Here is a 16,741-nt window from a genome sequence, read left to right as displayed (position 1 = left end):
GGGATTAATGACTTGGTAAAACTCAGAAACCTGCATGCTTGAGTTGGAAATGGAACTCCAAAGTCAACTTGCATCCTCTACACCAAAAGAGCCAGGCTCTTAATGTATCCTATTACACCCTTAATTTTCAAAACCAAACCAAAACCTACTGCCCCCTGGAAGCTGTGTGTGTGTAGGGGAGAACCACGAAGCTCTGTTAACACTAAGATTGCTTGTTCAGAACCTTACAAAATTGCTGGCAACATTGCACAATGTTCTCCCCTCTCAAGCCACCCAGCTTGTTCCTCGGGCCTTTCTCCAACTACAGCTGACCTATGGTTTCCTTTTGTTGTAAGGCAAGTTGTGTCTTAACTCAGATGCATCTGTGTGCATATACTGCACCCCCACATGCCCCCCGAGGGGGCAGGGAAACACAAACAAATCATTCACCCAGTGACATTTGGAAAAAGTGATTTTCCCACTACCATAAGCAACAAGAAAGGCACTGCTATCTGAGAAGGTAAGGCGTATTCTGTGCTAGGCCTGGCATCCCTATATGTTAGGAGGCTAGGAGTCAATAGGTTTCAAGGGTGAGCAGGGGAGGAGAGGGGGAGATCAGAATATCTGTTTAGTGCTACATTGGACAAAACCCACTGACTGCCCTCAGCCAACGTCTCATGCGGGCCACGGGCCATTTTTTTCTACATTCAGACCCAAATCTCGACTGTACAATTTCACATTCTTTGTTACATAGTTCTGAGGTTGTTTCCCTCAGTCTTTCCAAGGGCCGGATTTAGATTTGCTGAGGCCCTAAGCTACTGAAGGTAATGGGGCCTTTTATATGTCCAGCTGTCCTTTGTCAACAACAAATTGTCGCTTTTTTTTGTGTCGAATAGATGCTATATGTTAATTTATGAACCTAATAGGTATCTAAAGCCATTTGCACATAACAAAGTATGTACTTTATCAAAGTACACCCAGTGGTTGTTGTTTTTTCCTTTAAATTTTTTTGGGGGCCCCAAGAGAGTGGGGCCCTAAGCTATAGCTTGTTTAGCTTGTACGTAAATCCGGCACACTCTTTCTGATGCCATCACTGATTGATGCCTTCTCCCATCGAAGGGCAGCAAAATCATATGAGGAAAGAGGCGGAAACGAAGGCAGTGGCAGAGAACAAGTCCGCTGACAGGACAGAGGAAGCCCACCCAATTGGGCTTGATATCCAAAGGACCGCTCTGCAAAATGGAAGCCATCGGGGAAGTGTCAAAAGTCACTGCTTCAGTCTCAATTGTGGGACGGCGATGGTGAGGATCCCCACCAAGGAGGAGATAAGGCCACAGAGCCCAATGATTCCGGGATTGGTTTTGTAGATTCCCAGCACGTCCAACGGACTAGAGAGATCGCAAAGGTTCTTCACCGTGTCCAGAAGCAAAGGAGGATGTTTCTTCAGCGTGATGTAGAGGAGGAGGAGAAATGGCTGCAGGCCACTGGTTGCCAGAGAAGTTAAGCTCTGGAGCCGAGATGAGTCCCCTTGAAGCTTCTCTTTCCGTGCGTCCTGCTCCATGCGCCAGCAGAGCTCGTACAAGTCGTTGACCAGGTTTATCAGCAGGGAATAGTAGTAGTATTTGGTTGCCCGGCTGCGCCACTTCTTCTTGTTGATATCTGAGATGAGCCCCACGCTCTTCACCCACAAGACAGTGTCGCACATGAAGTACAGGACACGGTTGAGGTTGGAGGCAGTCAGGCAGCAGCGGGGAACCAAATCTGGCAACTGGGAGGCGTGCCTGGCCGAAACGAAGGCATGCAGCATGTTACCAAGCCTGAACACTGCAAGAGAACCCACAATTATTAGAAGGGCCTTGTTTCCAGACAGCCTGTTTACTGAGCTTTCATCCCGATTTGCTTGCTCAAAGTTTGCCCGGGAGATTATATGACACCCACCGTTCATTGAGCATACAATCTGATGTTTTTGTGGGGGTGACTGTACGACATAATGTAAAGCAATTATCTCCCCCCCCCCCGCACACTTTTCAGGGGATTTCCCCATTACTTTCCTTACCACAATTATACATATCTTGTGTGTAAAAAGTAAAGGTAAAGGTACCCCTGCCCGTACGGGCCAGTCTTGACAGACTCTAGAGTTGTGCGCCCATCTCACTTAAGAGGCCGGGGGCCAGCGCTGTCCGAAGACACTTCCGGGTCACGTGGCCAGCGTGACATCGCTGCTCTGGCGAGCCAGAGCCGCACACGGAAACGCCGTTTACCTTCCCGCTAGTAAGCGGTCCCTATTTATCTACTTGCACCCGAGAGTGCTTTCGAACTGCTAGGTTGGCAGGCGCTGGGACCGAACAGTGGGAGCGCACCCCGCCACGGGGATTCGAACCGCCGACCTTACGATCGGCAAGCCCTAGGCGCTGAGGCTTTAACCCACAGCGCCACCCGCGTCCCATCTTGTGTGTATGTATGTACAAATGTGTAAGGAAAGTGCTTACAAAAACACACGCACACGAAGTCAGCTGGTTGCACAAGAGTGCCAAATCCATTTTAACTGCACATCCTGAATTTGATGGTTTGTGAGTGAATCCCACCCACAAAATCCCACCTGGAACTGGCTGGAGTTAGTTGCATTTATTATCCCAATTACACTCCACCATTTGGCTGGATGGGCAGGGTCCTACGGTCTTCTAAATAGCAGCTTCTTGGATATGGTTGCAGGCAAGCAAACAATATATAACAGCAACACATAATGTAAGTTAGGGTCTTTAGAAGCGTACTGAAAAACAAAACAGATTTACTACATGGCTTCAGCATTACAAAAGGTGATGGGATGGGTAGACTTGCACACCTATTGCACACAAAGGATTCCAGCAAGGAGAACGAGGTGAAGAGGCTGGGCAGGCCTCAATTTATCATCCAGGAGACCACGCTTGCTGGCTGGGCACTCTCCACCAAGCCGTCACTGCCAGGTTGTGAATGGGGATGAGGCTAGGCCGAAAAGCCGCCTGACCGTTAAAGGTACGGTAAGTGGACTTGTCAACAACAAGCAAATGATAAAGCAGCTTTCATTTTTTGTTTCCCTTTTTCATAAAAGTTATACACTGTCTGATTGAAAACAACGACAACAAAAACAAAAAGTGAATAGAAAAAGACCCAACATTTTTCAGATTTAAGGAAATGCAATCATCTATTATGCACTAAAATTATTAGGAAATTAAAAAATGATAGAGGGAAAGAATTTGCAGACAGAATATTGGATTTGGAATACAGAGAAGGGAGGTCTGGGGAAGTCGGAGAAATAAGTTAAAGCAAAGAATGTAAGAAGACAAAAATTGTTTTTAATATTTTTATTTTTATTTTTTGTATTTAACTATTTTTGCGTTTGTGTGTCGTAGTGTTTTCTTTTCTGTTATTTTGTTGTGAGGTTGTTTGTTTTTGTTGTTTCATGTTTATTGTAAAACCCAATAAAATATTATTAAAAAAAAAACAAAAAAACCCCTCAAACGTCACCACCCAGTCAACAGATATGGATGCTTGGAACTTAATCCAAGATCCATCAATATACCTCACACTGGGTACCGACAGCCCACCAGATAACGCTGGATACTGGAGGAGATAAGACTTATACAGGAAGAAATGGGCTCAGATCTCTGGAACAGGACACATTTTCATTGCGAGCAAAGCATCCCCTTTCCCCACACAGTTTTAGAAGGAAGCTAACAGGCAAGAGCTGCCTTTGGGAATCAGTCATGGGTTTTAAAACTATTTCAACCACTTGGCTCCCCCCCCCCCCCCAGTGTACATGCTTACTTACATGTTGAGCAATTTATTTATTAAAAACCAATTAAGGTGACATGCTGAAACTGTGCAAAAGCAAAGGAGGATGTATAGGATTTCATTTGCAAGCCTGTCCTCCACAAATGGAGCATTTCCAGGTATAAGGGTGGATGAAATGAACCCGAGACACTATGTCCATTCATGTCTACATCAATGAAATCATGCAAATAATTAATGCAATTTACTTAATTAAAAAAACCTTGCAAAACCTCTGTTGTGTTTGATCTCAGGCCAATTGGCTGAATGCAGTCCTCCAAAATTTTCTATTTAGCCTTTGATACTGTCCCCAGACCATACTCCTTACTGGTCCTAATTTGCACCCTCCTTGGCTGTTTTTGCCTGTTTGGAACATGTCCTTGAACTCTGATAATGCCTTGTGCTTGGCTGGCTGGAGTGGGCTTGTGTGGGTGTGGGTGTGTACCAACTAGCTTATGGTACAAAATAACATTTACATACATACATTTACATACATTGCTCTACAAACTTTTGCCTCTAGCCCCACCCACCACTGCCATGTGGCCCCCATAAAGTTGCCCAGAAGGGAATGTGGACCTTGGGCGTTCAAAGGTCCCCCACCCCTACAACAGACCATTTTTGATAGATCTGATGAAGAATTATAAGCACGTGCTCTTCTCATTTCAATTAACAGGACTCCAAACTAGCTCAAGTGCAGCAACACAGGCTCCATTGTTTTCATCATCATTTGTGATCTGTTTCAATTATATATGGCTTTTGTGCATTTGCAACTGGTCCTTTTTTCTGCTCCCCATCCCTAGATTATGCCTTCAAAAGATGCGCCTCTCTCTCTTTTGGTATTTCTTAATAAGCAACATACTTACACTTGCGGCCGGAGCGCATGCTCGCCTCCAAGTCTTTGAGCTTCATTATCACTTCCTCTCGGCCGGTCTTATGCTCTAACATATAGCTAAGCAGCATGCATGCATACTGAGTTGCTCTGGAATGGGGAGGAAAAACACGGAGAACCCAATTCACATCACAGGCAAAAGCAGAGGGACAGGACTGTCTCTCCCACAATTAAATTAAGGCAGAAGCTCAAAGGGGCAGAACTATCATTTTTCCTCGGGGCGACTGCTCACAAAATATCCTTACGCACACAATTATGTTTCCTGGTTTAGGAGGCAACTCAAGCAATGCGAACATGCACACAAGAACATACACACTATAATCAAGAATTCATTACTGCAAGATGCTGTGTGTGTGGCGACCGTTATGCCTGATCCGGAAATTCCAGCTAGTGCAAAATGCTGCGGTTGATGAGGACAGACACAGTACACAGCCAGTACACAGCTCTGGTGATTAAAAACTTACACTGGTTGCTCATATGGGTCCAGGATCTATTAAGCCTGGTCCCTTATATCCTGGCCCACTCATTGTGATCTCTGTGGTGTCCCTGTTGATGGTATCCCATGGCTCATAACTTTTAGAAGCCATGCTTTCAGTGCCTGTGGAACTCCTTCCCAATTGAGATCAAACAGCCAGCCTCCTTGCTCAACCTCAGACACACGGTTATTGGTTATAGGCTTGTTGTTCCAGCAAGCATTGAAAGGTGGTCTTTGGTTTCTGTCAGGGAACTGCCATCAGTGTCCGAGGGAGAGAGCAAGCTCCGAAGGGATCCCAGAGAGCGTCCCGGGAGTGGGAGGGGCAGCCCATCTTCTGGGGGAGAGAATCAGCGTAGCTCCAGTGGAGAAGGGGGGGGAGATGGGGGAATCGGCGAGGCAATCCCATGACTCCTTGCCGGGGACCAGCGGGGAGAGAAGGGGTCCTCCGCTGCCCACGTCCTCCTTGCGCAGAAGGCTTCCGTGCAGAGAGAGAGTAGGAGAAGACTAGGCGTCAAAGAACTTCTTTGCTGGAAGAAGTTTAAGAAACGCCCACTGACGGATTCTGCCAGCGATTGAGACGGTCACGGGCAAGTGGCTGCCCGGACAGAAAAGGTTCACTCAGGCAACCCAGCCAGACATTGGGACAAGCTTACGCACGAGCAACCCCTAGAACCATTACAGTTTCCTTCTAACTTTGTATTGTTTTATTGACCCATTTTCTGTGGGTTGTTTTTTTTTTATGTCCAGCACCTAGAAATGATTAAGTGGTATGTAAATGAATCAAAATATATAAATTAAAAATATATATTATTAGCAAACACCCAAGAGTAAGAGCAGGTATTCTTGAAATGTGTTGGCTTGGAGCAAGCAAGCATCTCCCTAACTCCCATTTCTTTCCTAAAGTCTGGCCCAGTTCACACATCATGCTAAACCAAGGTTAATGATAGACAAAACCATGACCCCCGATTGAGGTGCAACGCTAAGCCAGGGACTGTGGTTTGTTTCCTCCCAAATATCTGGAGGGCATCAGCTTGGCAAAGGCTGCCTGGCACCAGTTTTACAGAATTTCAGACAGGAGCATCTTACAGCACCTCCCAAAGATACCAAGGACTGAATCTGGCACCTTCTGTGTGCAAAGAATTTGCCCTACTAGTGAGTTATGACTAAGTGAGGCAGCATTCTCCCTCTGGCTGCTATGCACATCAGCTGCATTCCTGTTTTTCTAGCACTACCAGGGATGGATGAACCTGTCCTTTTTGACTTCTATTAAGTTTCTCATTTTTTCCAGCCTTAGGTTGAGTCCTCCACATTTCTCTGGAAATTTGTGGCTGTTATTTTGTTTTTTGTTTTTTAATCCTCATAAAAATCCACCAGTATTTTTCCACGTGAATTTTACCTGTTTTTGTATGCCGTTCCAACCAAGACACACATCTTTGCAAGCGGTTCCCTCCCCCTCCAATATACAGTGGCACCTCGGGTTACAGACTCTGCTAATCCAGAAATAGTACCTCGGGTTAAGAACTTTGCTTCAGGATGAGAACAGAAATCATGCTCCGGCGGTGCGGCGGCAGCAGGAGGCCCCCTTAGCTAAAGTGGTGCTTCAGGTTAAGAACAGTTTCAGGTTTAGAACAGACCTCCGGAACGAATTAAGTACTTAACCCGAGGTACCACTGTATTGCATGCTTATGTGTTACTTTCACCAATGAATGTATTTTCATGCACACTTTCCCCCAATATATGCATTGATGTGTACATTTTCTGTCGGGAGACCAGCCTTGCAAAAATCAAAGGAGTGTGAATTTTGAAGAATAGTTGGTAATGGTTTCCATGTTGGTTCAAAAAGCTTCTCATAAAAATGCAATCATAACAGATTTGCTTCTCCACCCTCTCTTGTAGAGTTTTGTTTTAGTAAAGTCTGTGCATAATTTGATGAAATTTGGTCTGGTCTGAGTTCCTGAACCCTTTAATTTTGACCATGCTTTTCGGAGCAAGGGTCATCCACCACACAGGGCAACAAGTCTGCCAAATCTTCTGCACGACAGCCCTTCAGTTATGTGAATACTTCTCTTCTCCAGGCTAAACATAACTAGCTTTGCTCGTCCTCACATGATTAGGTTTCCACAGAAGAGAGATCGAGAGATCAGCTGTTCATTGCTCCAGATTAAACTGCTGCTGACAAGAGCACCGCAGTTTCAAAAATAATTATAATCAATTTCTTTTATAAGCCACTTCCGCCTCCTGAAGCTCAGACAATACATGCCTCACAAAAGCCCAATGAGATAGGCTAGGCTGAGAACTAGTGATTGGCCCAAAGTCACCCAGTGAGCTTCATGTTGATATTATTATTATTATTATTATTATTATTATTATTATTAATACCCTGCCCATCTGGCTGGGTTTCGCCAGCCACTCTGGGAGCTTCCCAACAGAATATCCAACACGATAAAACATCAAACATTAAAAACTTCCCTAAACAGGGCTGCCTTCAGATGTCTTCTAAAAGTCAGAGAGTTGTTTATTTCCTTGACATCTGGTGGGAGAGCATTCCACAGGGCGGGCGCCACTACTGAGAAGGCCCTCTGCCTGGTTCCTTGTAACCTCACTTCTCACAGGGTGGGAACCGCCAGAAGGCCCTTGGAGATGGACCTCAGTGTCTGGGCTGAACGATGGGGGTGGAGACTTGATTTGAACCTTAGTTTTCCTAGCTCCAGTGTTATAATCAGTACAAGGCAGTATTTTATGTTTGTTCTATGAGTCAGACCACTGACCCATCGAGCTCAGTATGTTGGCACAATGGGTCTGGCTGTTAACAAGAAGGTTGGTGGTTTGAACTTGCCCAGGGACAGCTATAGACCATAGATTGTTAAATTTGCCAAAGGCCTGGGAAATGAGGAATGTTTTTGGCTGGCACCTAAAGATATGGAATGAAAGCACCATGCATTGTAGCAGGTTGGGCTAAATGGTCCTTGGGTTCCCTTCCAACTCTATGATTCTAGAATAATCTACTGCCTACTCGGACTGGTAGCAGCCTCTCCAGGGGTTCAGGCAAGGGACATTCCCAGCCCTATGTGGTTGCTCACCGGGGCAAGACGGTTTGAGCATAGCACACCGATCCTGGCCTGAGAGCACTGGTTGCTAATTAGTTTCCGGGCCCAATTTGAAGTGCTGAAAAGTCTTAAAATAGCTCAGGACCGCAATACCTTAAGGACAGAGTCACCCCATATGAACTGACCCGGACTCGGCAATCAGCATTTGAGGCCCTTCTTTGTGTGCCTCCTCTGTAAGAGATCTGGAGGGTGGCAACATGAGAATGGGCCTTTTCTGTGGTGGCTCCCTCCTCTTGTGGAGGCTCCCATGGGACCTTCATTCCATATCTTTAGGGTTAGGCAATAACAGTCCTCTTTACCCAGGCCTCTGGCTAACTAAACAACCTATGGTCTTTTAAATGGGGGGGGGGGGAGAGATATTGTTTTTGTTTGTTACTATGGCATGTCTTTTTGTGTTTTGATGTTGTAAACCTTCAAGTGATCCCTGGATGAAGGGCAGTACAGATATCTTTTTTTTGGCAAATTTGTGCTCCCAGGAGTCATTTTAATTACCTGGATTCATTCCTCAGGGTGCATTGCTCTTGCCTCAAAAGTATTTTAGAAACCTGAACATCAGGGATGGCATTATCCGCAAGCGTCAAGCTGCAATTTTGGAAACGGAGCACCCCTTATGGTTTAGAGAGCAAGCATAGGCAAACTCGACCCTCCAGATGTTTTGGGACTACAACTCCCATCATCCCTGACCACTGGTCCTGTTAGCTAGAGATCATGGGAGTTGTAGTCCCCAAACATCTGGAGGGCCGCGTTTGCCTATGCCTGGTTCAGAGGGATGTCTCTGGCTGCATTTCATTTCTATGAAGTTGTATTCAATACTTAAGGCAGAGATCCTACAACCCAATTTACCAGGGAGTAAGTCCTTCTGAGTTCAACAGGAGCTACTACCGAGCATACAGTGCTTTTTCCCTGGGAGTGAGCATGCCCCTAAACATTTTGTGAATCTTTTGTCCATTTACTGTATTTATTTTCCCCCGATTTGAACTCTAAAATGGTGGTTTTTCTTGAGTCCAAATGAGTACCCCTAAACTTTTAGGGAAAAAGAACTGCGAGTATCTAGGATTGCACAATTGCTTCTCTCTATCTCTCTTTTTGGTGTGATGGGAAAGGCTTGCGAAATCGACAACTCTAACTGAACACCGCCTTAAAAGTGCCTTTAGCAATAAATGCAAAATAAAGCCAAAACAAAAACAAAACTTTTGAGGGACACCAGCCATTCAGCCCACTCGCCTCTTTCCTTCCTCCCTCACCGAAAGAGCCGATCTCGACCCTGGGTCTGGTTGGTGAAGTGCACAAACGCTTCCATTTTGCAAAGGCGGCGGCAAAACCCACGCCGGACGGCGGCCAAGCAGCTCGGAACCCCGACACGGAACTCCCCGCAACTCGCCGCCACCTGTGCGATCAGCTGGCTCTCGGGAGGGGGCGTGGTCAGACGTAGCTCCGCCTCCCCGCCCGTAGATCGCCCCGCCCCGCAAAAACGGCCTTCCTTCCGGGTCTGGGTTACTATGGCAACATGTCAACTTCCGGAAACAGGTGCATGGTGCTTGTTTTGGGTGTGTGCGTGCGTGTGTACAGGTGTATAGGTGCGGGACTGGGGTTTGGAAAGCGGAATAAGGGGTTGTGATTTGTTATTGTGAAATTAATTAATAAGATTCATTAACATGTCTCTGGAGCTCAGCACCGTTTGTGTGTGCGTGTGTGTATATATATATATATATATATATATGCATTTATCTTCCGCACATGCACTTTTTTTTTTAATGGGGCCAGTTGGTTTGAGATTAAGAGTGGAGATGAGGAACTATATAACCTTTAGAATGGTTTATTGAATATTTACAGATAAATTGTAAAGAGATTTTTTTAATGTTTAATGTTTTATTATGTTTTTATATACGTTGGAAGCTGCCCAGAGTGGCTTTGGCAGCTCATTGAGATATGTGGGATACAAATAAATAATAATAATAATTGTTATTATGACACTATGTCCAGGGAGACCCAGGTTCAAATCCCTCACGTACCCATAAAGCTCGTTGTGTGACCTTGGGCTGCTTACACAGGCACAACCAGTGTAATCTACCTCATAGGGTGGTTGTGCAGATTCAACGTGGGAGGAGGAACCATCTACACTCTCTGGAGCCCCTTAGTGTATAAGGTGATTAAAAACACACACACACCCGCACACAGCCCTGTGAGGTAGGTTAAGCTGAGGGAAAGCAGCTGATCCAGGGTTTCACCCAGTTGAGTATCCATTTGGACGATAAAGTTATTAGTCTAGTGTTGGAGACAGCATGCCTTTGAATAACATCTGCTGGGGATCCCTAGTGGGAGAGCACTGTTTTATCTGTTTTATCAAGCAAGACTCTCCTGAACTTTACTTCTGAGGAGTCAGGGGCATATTTGCTTTCTAGTGAGGAACACAGTCACACTGAATTCTATTCTGGTAGAGCAGAACATAAGAAGAGCTATGCTGGATCAGATGAAAGTCCCATTTAGTTAGGCATCTTGTTCTCATGGTGGCTAATTTGATGCCTATGGGAAGCCCAAATGCTGGACCTCAGCACCATAGTGCTGTCCTCACCCTCCCTTTTGGTTGCCGTGGTATGAAGCAGGTATTGCTTCTCAAAATATAATGAACTGCTTTTGAGTGGGGGGAAATACCTGATCAATAATCAGATTATATTTTACTACAGGGCTTTCTTAATATTCGAAGCTGCCAAACTGCTTGTAGAGGGACAATAGAAGTGGCACAAAAATGCCCGTCTTCCTCCGGAAGCAGCCCCTGGACATACCTTCACCCACTGAAAAGGACTGGATTAAGAAAGACGAAGAAGAGGACATATACTTGAAAGATCCATATGAATACCTTGATTTTTTGCCTCAGCCTTATCGGATGATCAATAAACTGGTGAATCTTTTGCTTGAGCGGACTTGGGAAATTGTTGAGGGGCCGCAACCATTACAGGAAACCAGGCAGCCGAAGGTTCCGCCCCCAAAGTACCCACCTTCATCTGAATTCCAGGTACTCATTCCCGGGCAAATTGTGGGATGAGTACTTCTTACTTAGCCGTAGCTCCCCAATGAATTCAGTAGGATATAACAATGAGTCTTGTGGCACCTTAAAGGCTAACAAAGTTATTATGCCATAAGCTTTTGTGGACCAGAATCTACTTCACCATATGTATGAAGTGTTTTTCTGAGGTGGTAGGCATATAATATACACATGATTGTTAGTGGGTGGGATGGTGAGGTAAGAGGGAAATGAACTGCAGTAAGCACAGACTGTGGTCGTTATTTAACAGGCTACTAACATGTGTGCAAAATGGCTAGTGTGGTTATTAATATGGCAGCATTGAAAATAACACTAATATTTATCAGCAGTGCATTAATGCATGTAATGGGATTAATTGCTGAGCTGGGCATTGTGCTTTCTTCATTTTCCATATTCCCAGGTTGAGGGAAGGGCAAACTGCATGGTAGCCGCTGGAGAATTCATCTTCATTGGCTTTTCTATGGGACTATCTGTCTTCAGCATACCCACATGTGAAAAGCCCACATGCGAGAAGGTATGTGCTTGGGAGGCAGCCAACGTTGAGATTTGTGCCATCAAGGTTTCAAACTTTGGCAGTAGCTCCTACCTCATTGGTTCAGTGGATGAGCTGGGTAAGTATATTTAACACCCATCTGCAAATTAATTATGCTTTCTACACTATTTTCTATCCCACCTGTCTTATGAGGAGCTCAGGCCTCTGTTATGTTTGTCCTATCAACCCTGTGAGAGGGATCTGTATTGTTTCTATTTTACAGAAGGGAGAACTAAAGGAAGAAAGTGGCTTGCTCGGGATCACATAGTGGCCCCATGCCTTTTCTCGTTGCCTGGTTGTATTCTGAAAACCTCCCTGTGCTTTAATGACAACTAAGAAGCACAAATCCTGCCTGAGACGATGTTGTTTATTGTCTTTTTCAGCTTAATTTTGGCAACTGAAGCAGCTCTGTAGTCATATGTCTGAGTTGTCCTGCTACTTGGATACCCACATTCAGCCAGTTCTGTGCCAGAACTGGTGCATGACTCGGATTTTGCAAGAAACTGCCCCCACGCTAGCAACCATTCTCTTTTTCAAATAAGAGAGTAAGGTGTGATGAGTACGCTGATGATGCCCAGCTCTATTTTTTTGTGTATCATCTAATTTAGGAAAGCTGTGTAAGCCATGGGCCAGCACCTGGGCTTGATGGTAGGCTGGAGGAAGGTCAGCAAATTGAATCTGAATCTTGGCAAGATGGAGGTGCACTGCCTGACCAATTCCAGTCTGGATAATTGATCAATTGCCTACTATAGATATACTTCCCCTTAACTGCTCCTGGATTTATTTCTGTGACTGGAGCTCAGGTGACCTCACTGGCTAGGATTCCCTTTTATCAAGATAGTAAGATAGTACAATTACTGTTCTCCATGCTGTAGTAACCTCCCAGCTGGATTACTGCAATTCATTGCAATGCTTTCTATGTAGGGTTGTCCTTGAAGTTGGGCTGGTGCAAAATTCAGCAGCTGAACTTGGGACAGGATACCACCAGCATGTTCCCCTGCTGTTGGAAGAATTGCACTGGCTGCCAGCTACTAAGCTAAGTTCATGGTGCGGGTTTTGGTGCAGAAATCGCTATACAACTTGGGACCAGGATAACTGAAATAATGTTTCTTCCCTTATGAAACTGCAGATACCATCTCATCAGGAGGCCTGTTCCGTACTATGTTGGAATTGGGATTTTAGCATGACAGCACCGGTCCTTTCCATTGTGTTTCAAACCAGCACCATCTCTATTGGATCATAGCCAATGTTAGTCCTGCTCAGAGTAAACCCACTGAGATGAATGACCATGGCTAACTTAGATAAGTTAATCTCAGCTGTTGTCAGGGATAGAACCTGGGACCTTCTGCATACAGAGCAGATTCTCTGCCACTTAACTACAGCGATCCCTTTGCTACATAAAACCCACCCCCTTTTGCTATTGCTTCTCCAGTTGGTGACTTGCTGGATTGCTAATGGTCACAGGTAAGAGATGTTCACAGGTAAGCAGCAAGCCTGGTAGCATGAGATGCTAGGGTTCAAAGGAGCAGGGCTGCTCCTCAGCTATGCAGATGTTATATCTTGCCTTTACTCCAGGGCACTCAAGGCACAGCATCCACGATTCTCCCGCTTCTACTTTACCCTCACCACAACTCTATGAGGTAGGTTAGGCTACAAGATAGTAGCTGGCCCAAGGTCACGAGAGAACTTCATGGATGAGCAGGAATTAGTATTTGCACCTCTCAGAACTCTCCGAAGGGAAAACTGATCATTTATAAGACTTGTCATTTAATGGATAATGGAAAAGAGGAAACCTGATGTGCTAATGAACATGAAAGAAAAGGTATCCTAGTGCAATTTCTTCTGTTGTTGTGTTCCAGGTATTGCTCGTCTTTTTTACTTTTTCAAGGAGAATCTGCTGTCTATAAAAGCCATAAATGAAGTGGTGAGTCCCCACTATATATCTATCTCTTATAGTTACTGGTTATCTGAATCTCAGCTTTTGGAAAACCCAGTTATCCAAATCCATTGTGCCCATATTGTACCCATATTGGTACAATTCTAAGTAAAAGGCACTTCCATCCATCCATATGTATAATTATTCACACACACACACACACACACCACACACACACACATCTTTCCCCCATACTATTTGATATACAGCCTGATAACGGTCATGCTTTACTTGGAAGTAAGACCTATATTTTCAGTGGTGTTTCTAAAACAGTGCCCCAACTTTCTGCATGCTTACTTGGACTTGCTTACTTACAAGTCCCATTTCACTCAGTAGGCCATCTGAGTAAACATGCTTTGGCTCGGTCTGAATGTAAAATGAGGTTAAATGTGAATGACCGACAGTGGCCAAACTTAAAGCATAAGAAGTCTCATAGATGCCAGTGGAAGAGATGCATGACTCAGTCCTATGCATCTTTACTCCAAAGTAGGTCTGACTTTGTACAGGATTTGTACAGGAGGGCTTGCTGCATGATACATACATGATAAAGCCAATTTTAGCCACTTCACCCCTTGTTTTTTCCTGTAAGACCAATTGCAGTTCTTAACGGTCATCAACAGGTTTACCACACCTATCAGCCAATCACCCATTCCCACCACCCTTCTGAGTAATACCCCTCCCCACCCTCTCACTATATAGACGGGTCTGGTAACCTGTTTCAGTGTATCTGAAGAAGTGTGCATGCACACGAAAGCTCATACCAATAACAAACTTAGTTGGCCTCTAAGGTGCTACTGGAAGGATTTTGTTGTTGTTGCTTGCTACTTAGTATGTGTGTATAAAATTGAACCATTAGCATATCCTTTCCCGTAAATATTAATGGGACTTAATTTTGGTTGTACTATGTCAGCAGTTATTGTTGACTTTATGCATGCATGCTAAAAGTCCCGACTGGTGCTGCTTCAAGGTTTTACATATCTGCTATACTCAGGGCTGGCTCACCTACAAGGCAAGATGAGGCAGCCACTTTGGGCATCAGAAAGTCTCACCCCATTGCCTCTGCTGCCAATTTCTGGCAATTTTTTGCTGAAATTTTGAAAGATCTCGCAGATTGTGAGAGATCTCGCCAGATTTTGGTGAGATCTCACTGGAAATCGGCGCTGGCTGGCTTCTCCACTAGCAGCGGAGAGGGTGGGGTGCTGCTTTTTCATTTTGCTTCAAGCAGCAAAACTGGATGTGTCAGCCCTGACTATACTTATCCTTCCAAGCCTCTTGCAGCCAGCCTATACTCTGCATTACCTGCATAGAACTCTCACTTCTGGGCTGAGTGTTTTGATGGTCCACCTTCCTGTTGATGCCAGCTTTCTTCCTGAATGAGGTCCTCTGCGTTCATCAACCGTCCAACGGCAGGCGGAAAATCAATAGGCACAGCTTTCCCCACTGTGCAGTCCTTATCTGCAGCCAAGTCCAACTGTTAAAATGAGTTACTTCTATTGAACTCTGGAGGCAATGATGAATGTGATAAAGCCACGTATGCTTTATTGTGCATTTCCCTGGCAGAACATCAAGGTTTCTTCATCAGAGTCTTCTAATGATAGGTGGTGTGCTCAGAGTCAGACACATAAATGACAAAAGAGCTTTTGCAACAAACCTGCCAGATCAGGTTTCCCGACTTGGCATTCCAGCTTCCACAAGCCCAGCCCGCTCTAATTTCAGAATATGTATATTTACCATCTTCTTTTTTTTGGCAGGAAGATATTAGTAAGCGAAATACATGTGTTGCACTGGAGCTCTCTCGCGGTGCTGATTATGCAGGCTTTCTGCTGCAAGGCAAGTCTCAACATTTGTCAAACTTAGCCAGACAAGTTGGTAGGTCTAACTGAAGACCAGTTAGAGAAAGGGCCTTCATGGAATTCTCTAGAAAGGACATTCTAGACAAATGGGGTCACCACCAATAAGGCCCTACCTCTGGTATATGGATACAACAGGCCTTTCCTGTTCATTCCTTAAGGCTGCAAACCTCTATCCACTTACTGGGAGTAAGTGCCGTTAAACTCAGTGGGGCTTACTTCTGAGTAGACATGTATAGGATTGCACTGTAAGTCAGTCACGCATATGGTGAGGAAGTTGTTTCTGTTCCCTACAGAGGTCGATTCCATTTCCTTTGGCTTTCACTGAGAATATATGACTCTGCTAATATAAAACTATTAGAAGAAGCATCCTCAAAAAGCTTTAGAAAACACCCCTTATCAAACCGTCGGGGTTTCTGATCCTCAGCATAGTTTTTTTACACTGTTGGGTTTTTTTTTGTAGAATGTATTTACATGTATGAACTTTATCACAAAAATAATAAATCGATCTGGATGGTAAAGGACCAGAATTTTGGCAAGTAACTGCATCAGCATATTGCATGACTTAGTTGCAGAGTTTTTGTGACACAATCCAGGCTATGACACTGACATGGAAACTTTCTCAATAGGGTTTGAGGTTTCTAAATAGGATGCTTTCAGATATTGGGTAATGGATACTTTGAATGTGTGTGACTTTTTGTGTGTTTTGGTAAGATTCCTCCCCCCTTCCTCATATGCTTCAAAACTTTAAGAGCCACTTACATGCCTATATATCTGTATCTCCTGACATACTATGTATAAGTGGCCAAGAGTAAGCAGGAATTTGCCTTTTAGGGAGCAAAACTAGAAAGATTGCTTGACTAAGAGACCTTTCTTCTCCTTCCCCATTGCTTCATCTGTTTTCTTCTGTTTCCTCACAGCAGGCAGCTCGGAGGCTTGGCTGGAGATCTACCGATTGCCTAAGGATTCTTGGCTAAAAGAAACAGAAAATGCCCAGAATGTCACACTTACAACTCCAGCAAACACCAAGGACATGAAAGTTAACCAGGCAACCCTGCCAGAGAAGGCTGGGGTAGAGGTGGATAAAAAAAATGTAATTTCTATGGATCATATCTAGCCTCTC

General features: G+C 44.7%; 2 protein-coding genes across 5 annotated transcripts in view; one reads left to right on the top strand and one right to left on the bottom strand.

Moving 5' to 3' along the window:
* Positions 1-561: 561 nt before the first annotated feature.
* On the bottom strand, positions 562-15,360 carry PEX11A (peroxisomal biogenesis factor 11 alpha). 2 transcript variants are annotated; one of them, XM_083412320.1, is made up of 3 exons: positions 15,068-15,360; positions 4,650-4,765; positions 562-1,803 (listed from the first exon to the last, which is right to left on the bottom strand). In XM_083412320.1, the coding sequence occupies exons 2-3, from the start codon at positions 4,744-4,746 to the stop codon at positions 1,247-1,249; spliced, it is 654 nt and encodes a 217-aa protein (XP_083268446.1). In that variant the 5' UTR covers positions 4,747-4,765; positions 15,068-15,360; the 3' UTR covers positions 562-1,246. The 2 variants fall into 2 exon arrangements, with proteins under 2 accessions (XP_083268446.1, XP_083268445.1); XM_083412319.1 differs by lacking the exon at positions 15,068-15,360 and adding an exon at positions 9,502-9,636 and having other exon boundaries at positions 567-1,803.
* WDR93 (WD repeat domain 93) overlaps positions 9,693-16,741 on the top strand; it is a 25,755-nt gene continuing 18,706 nt past the window's right edge. Inside the window, exons 1-6 of one of the 3 annotated variants that reach the window (XM_083412005.1) lie at positions 9,693-9,784; positions 10,942-11,270; positions 11,701-11,911; positions 13,692-13,756; positions 15,520-15,602; positions 16,546-16,711. In XM_083412005.1, the coding sequence (XP_083268131.1) occupies positions 11,004-11,270; positions 11,701-11,911; positions 13,692-13,756; positions 15,520-15,602; positions 16,546-16,711 (792 nt within the window). In that variant the 5' untranslated portion in view covers positions 9,693-9,784; positions 10,942-11,003. Of the gene's footprint in view, positions 9,785-10,941; positions 11,271-11,700; positions 11,912-13,691; positions 13,757-15,519; positions 15,603-16,538; positions 16,712-16,741 lie in introns of all 3 variants that reach the window. The other 2 variants (XM_083412006.1, XM_083412004.1) reach the window with 2 other exon arrangements.

This window comes from Podarcis tiliguerta, assembly GCF_965153285.1.
Source record: "Podarcis tiliguerta genome assembly, chromosome: 14".
NCBI classification, from domain to species: Eukaryota; Metazoa; Chordata; class Lepidosauria; order Squamata; family Lacertidae; genus Podarcis; species Podarcis tiliguerta.
The sequence above is the reverse complement of the archived record's forward strand: the minus strand, read 5'-3'. Positions and strand labels throughout refer to the sequence as shown.

What these genes read in the sequence shown, in the direction of transcription:
- PEX11A (XM_083412319.1), bottom strand. Translation starts at nt 9,557, where the DNA reads ATGGAAGCGTTTGTGCACTTCACCAACCAGACCCAGGGTCGAGATCGG. An exon ending in GGTCGAGATCGGCTCTTTCG is followed by an intron (nt 4,766 to 9,501) that starts GTGAGGGAGGAA and finishes TCCCCATTCCAG; the next exon opens with AGCAACTCAGTATGCATGCA. An exon ending in CATGCGCTCCGGCCGCAAGT is followed by an intron (nt 1,804 to 4,649) that starts GTAAGTATGTTG and finishes GTTCTCTTGCAG; the next exon opens with TGTTCAGGCTTGGTAACATG.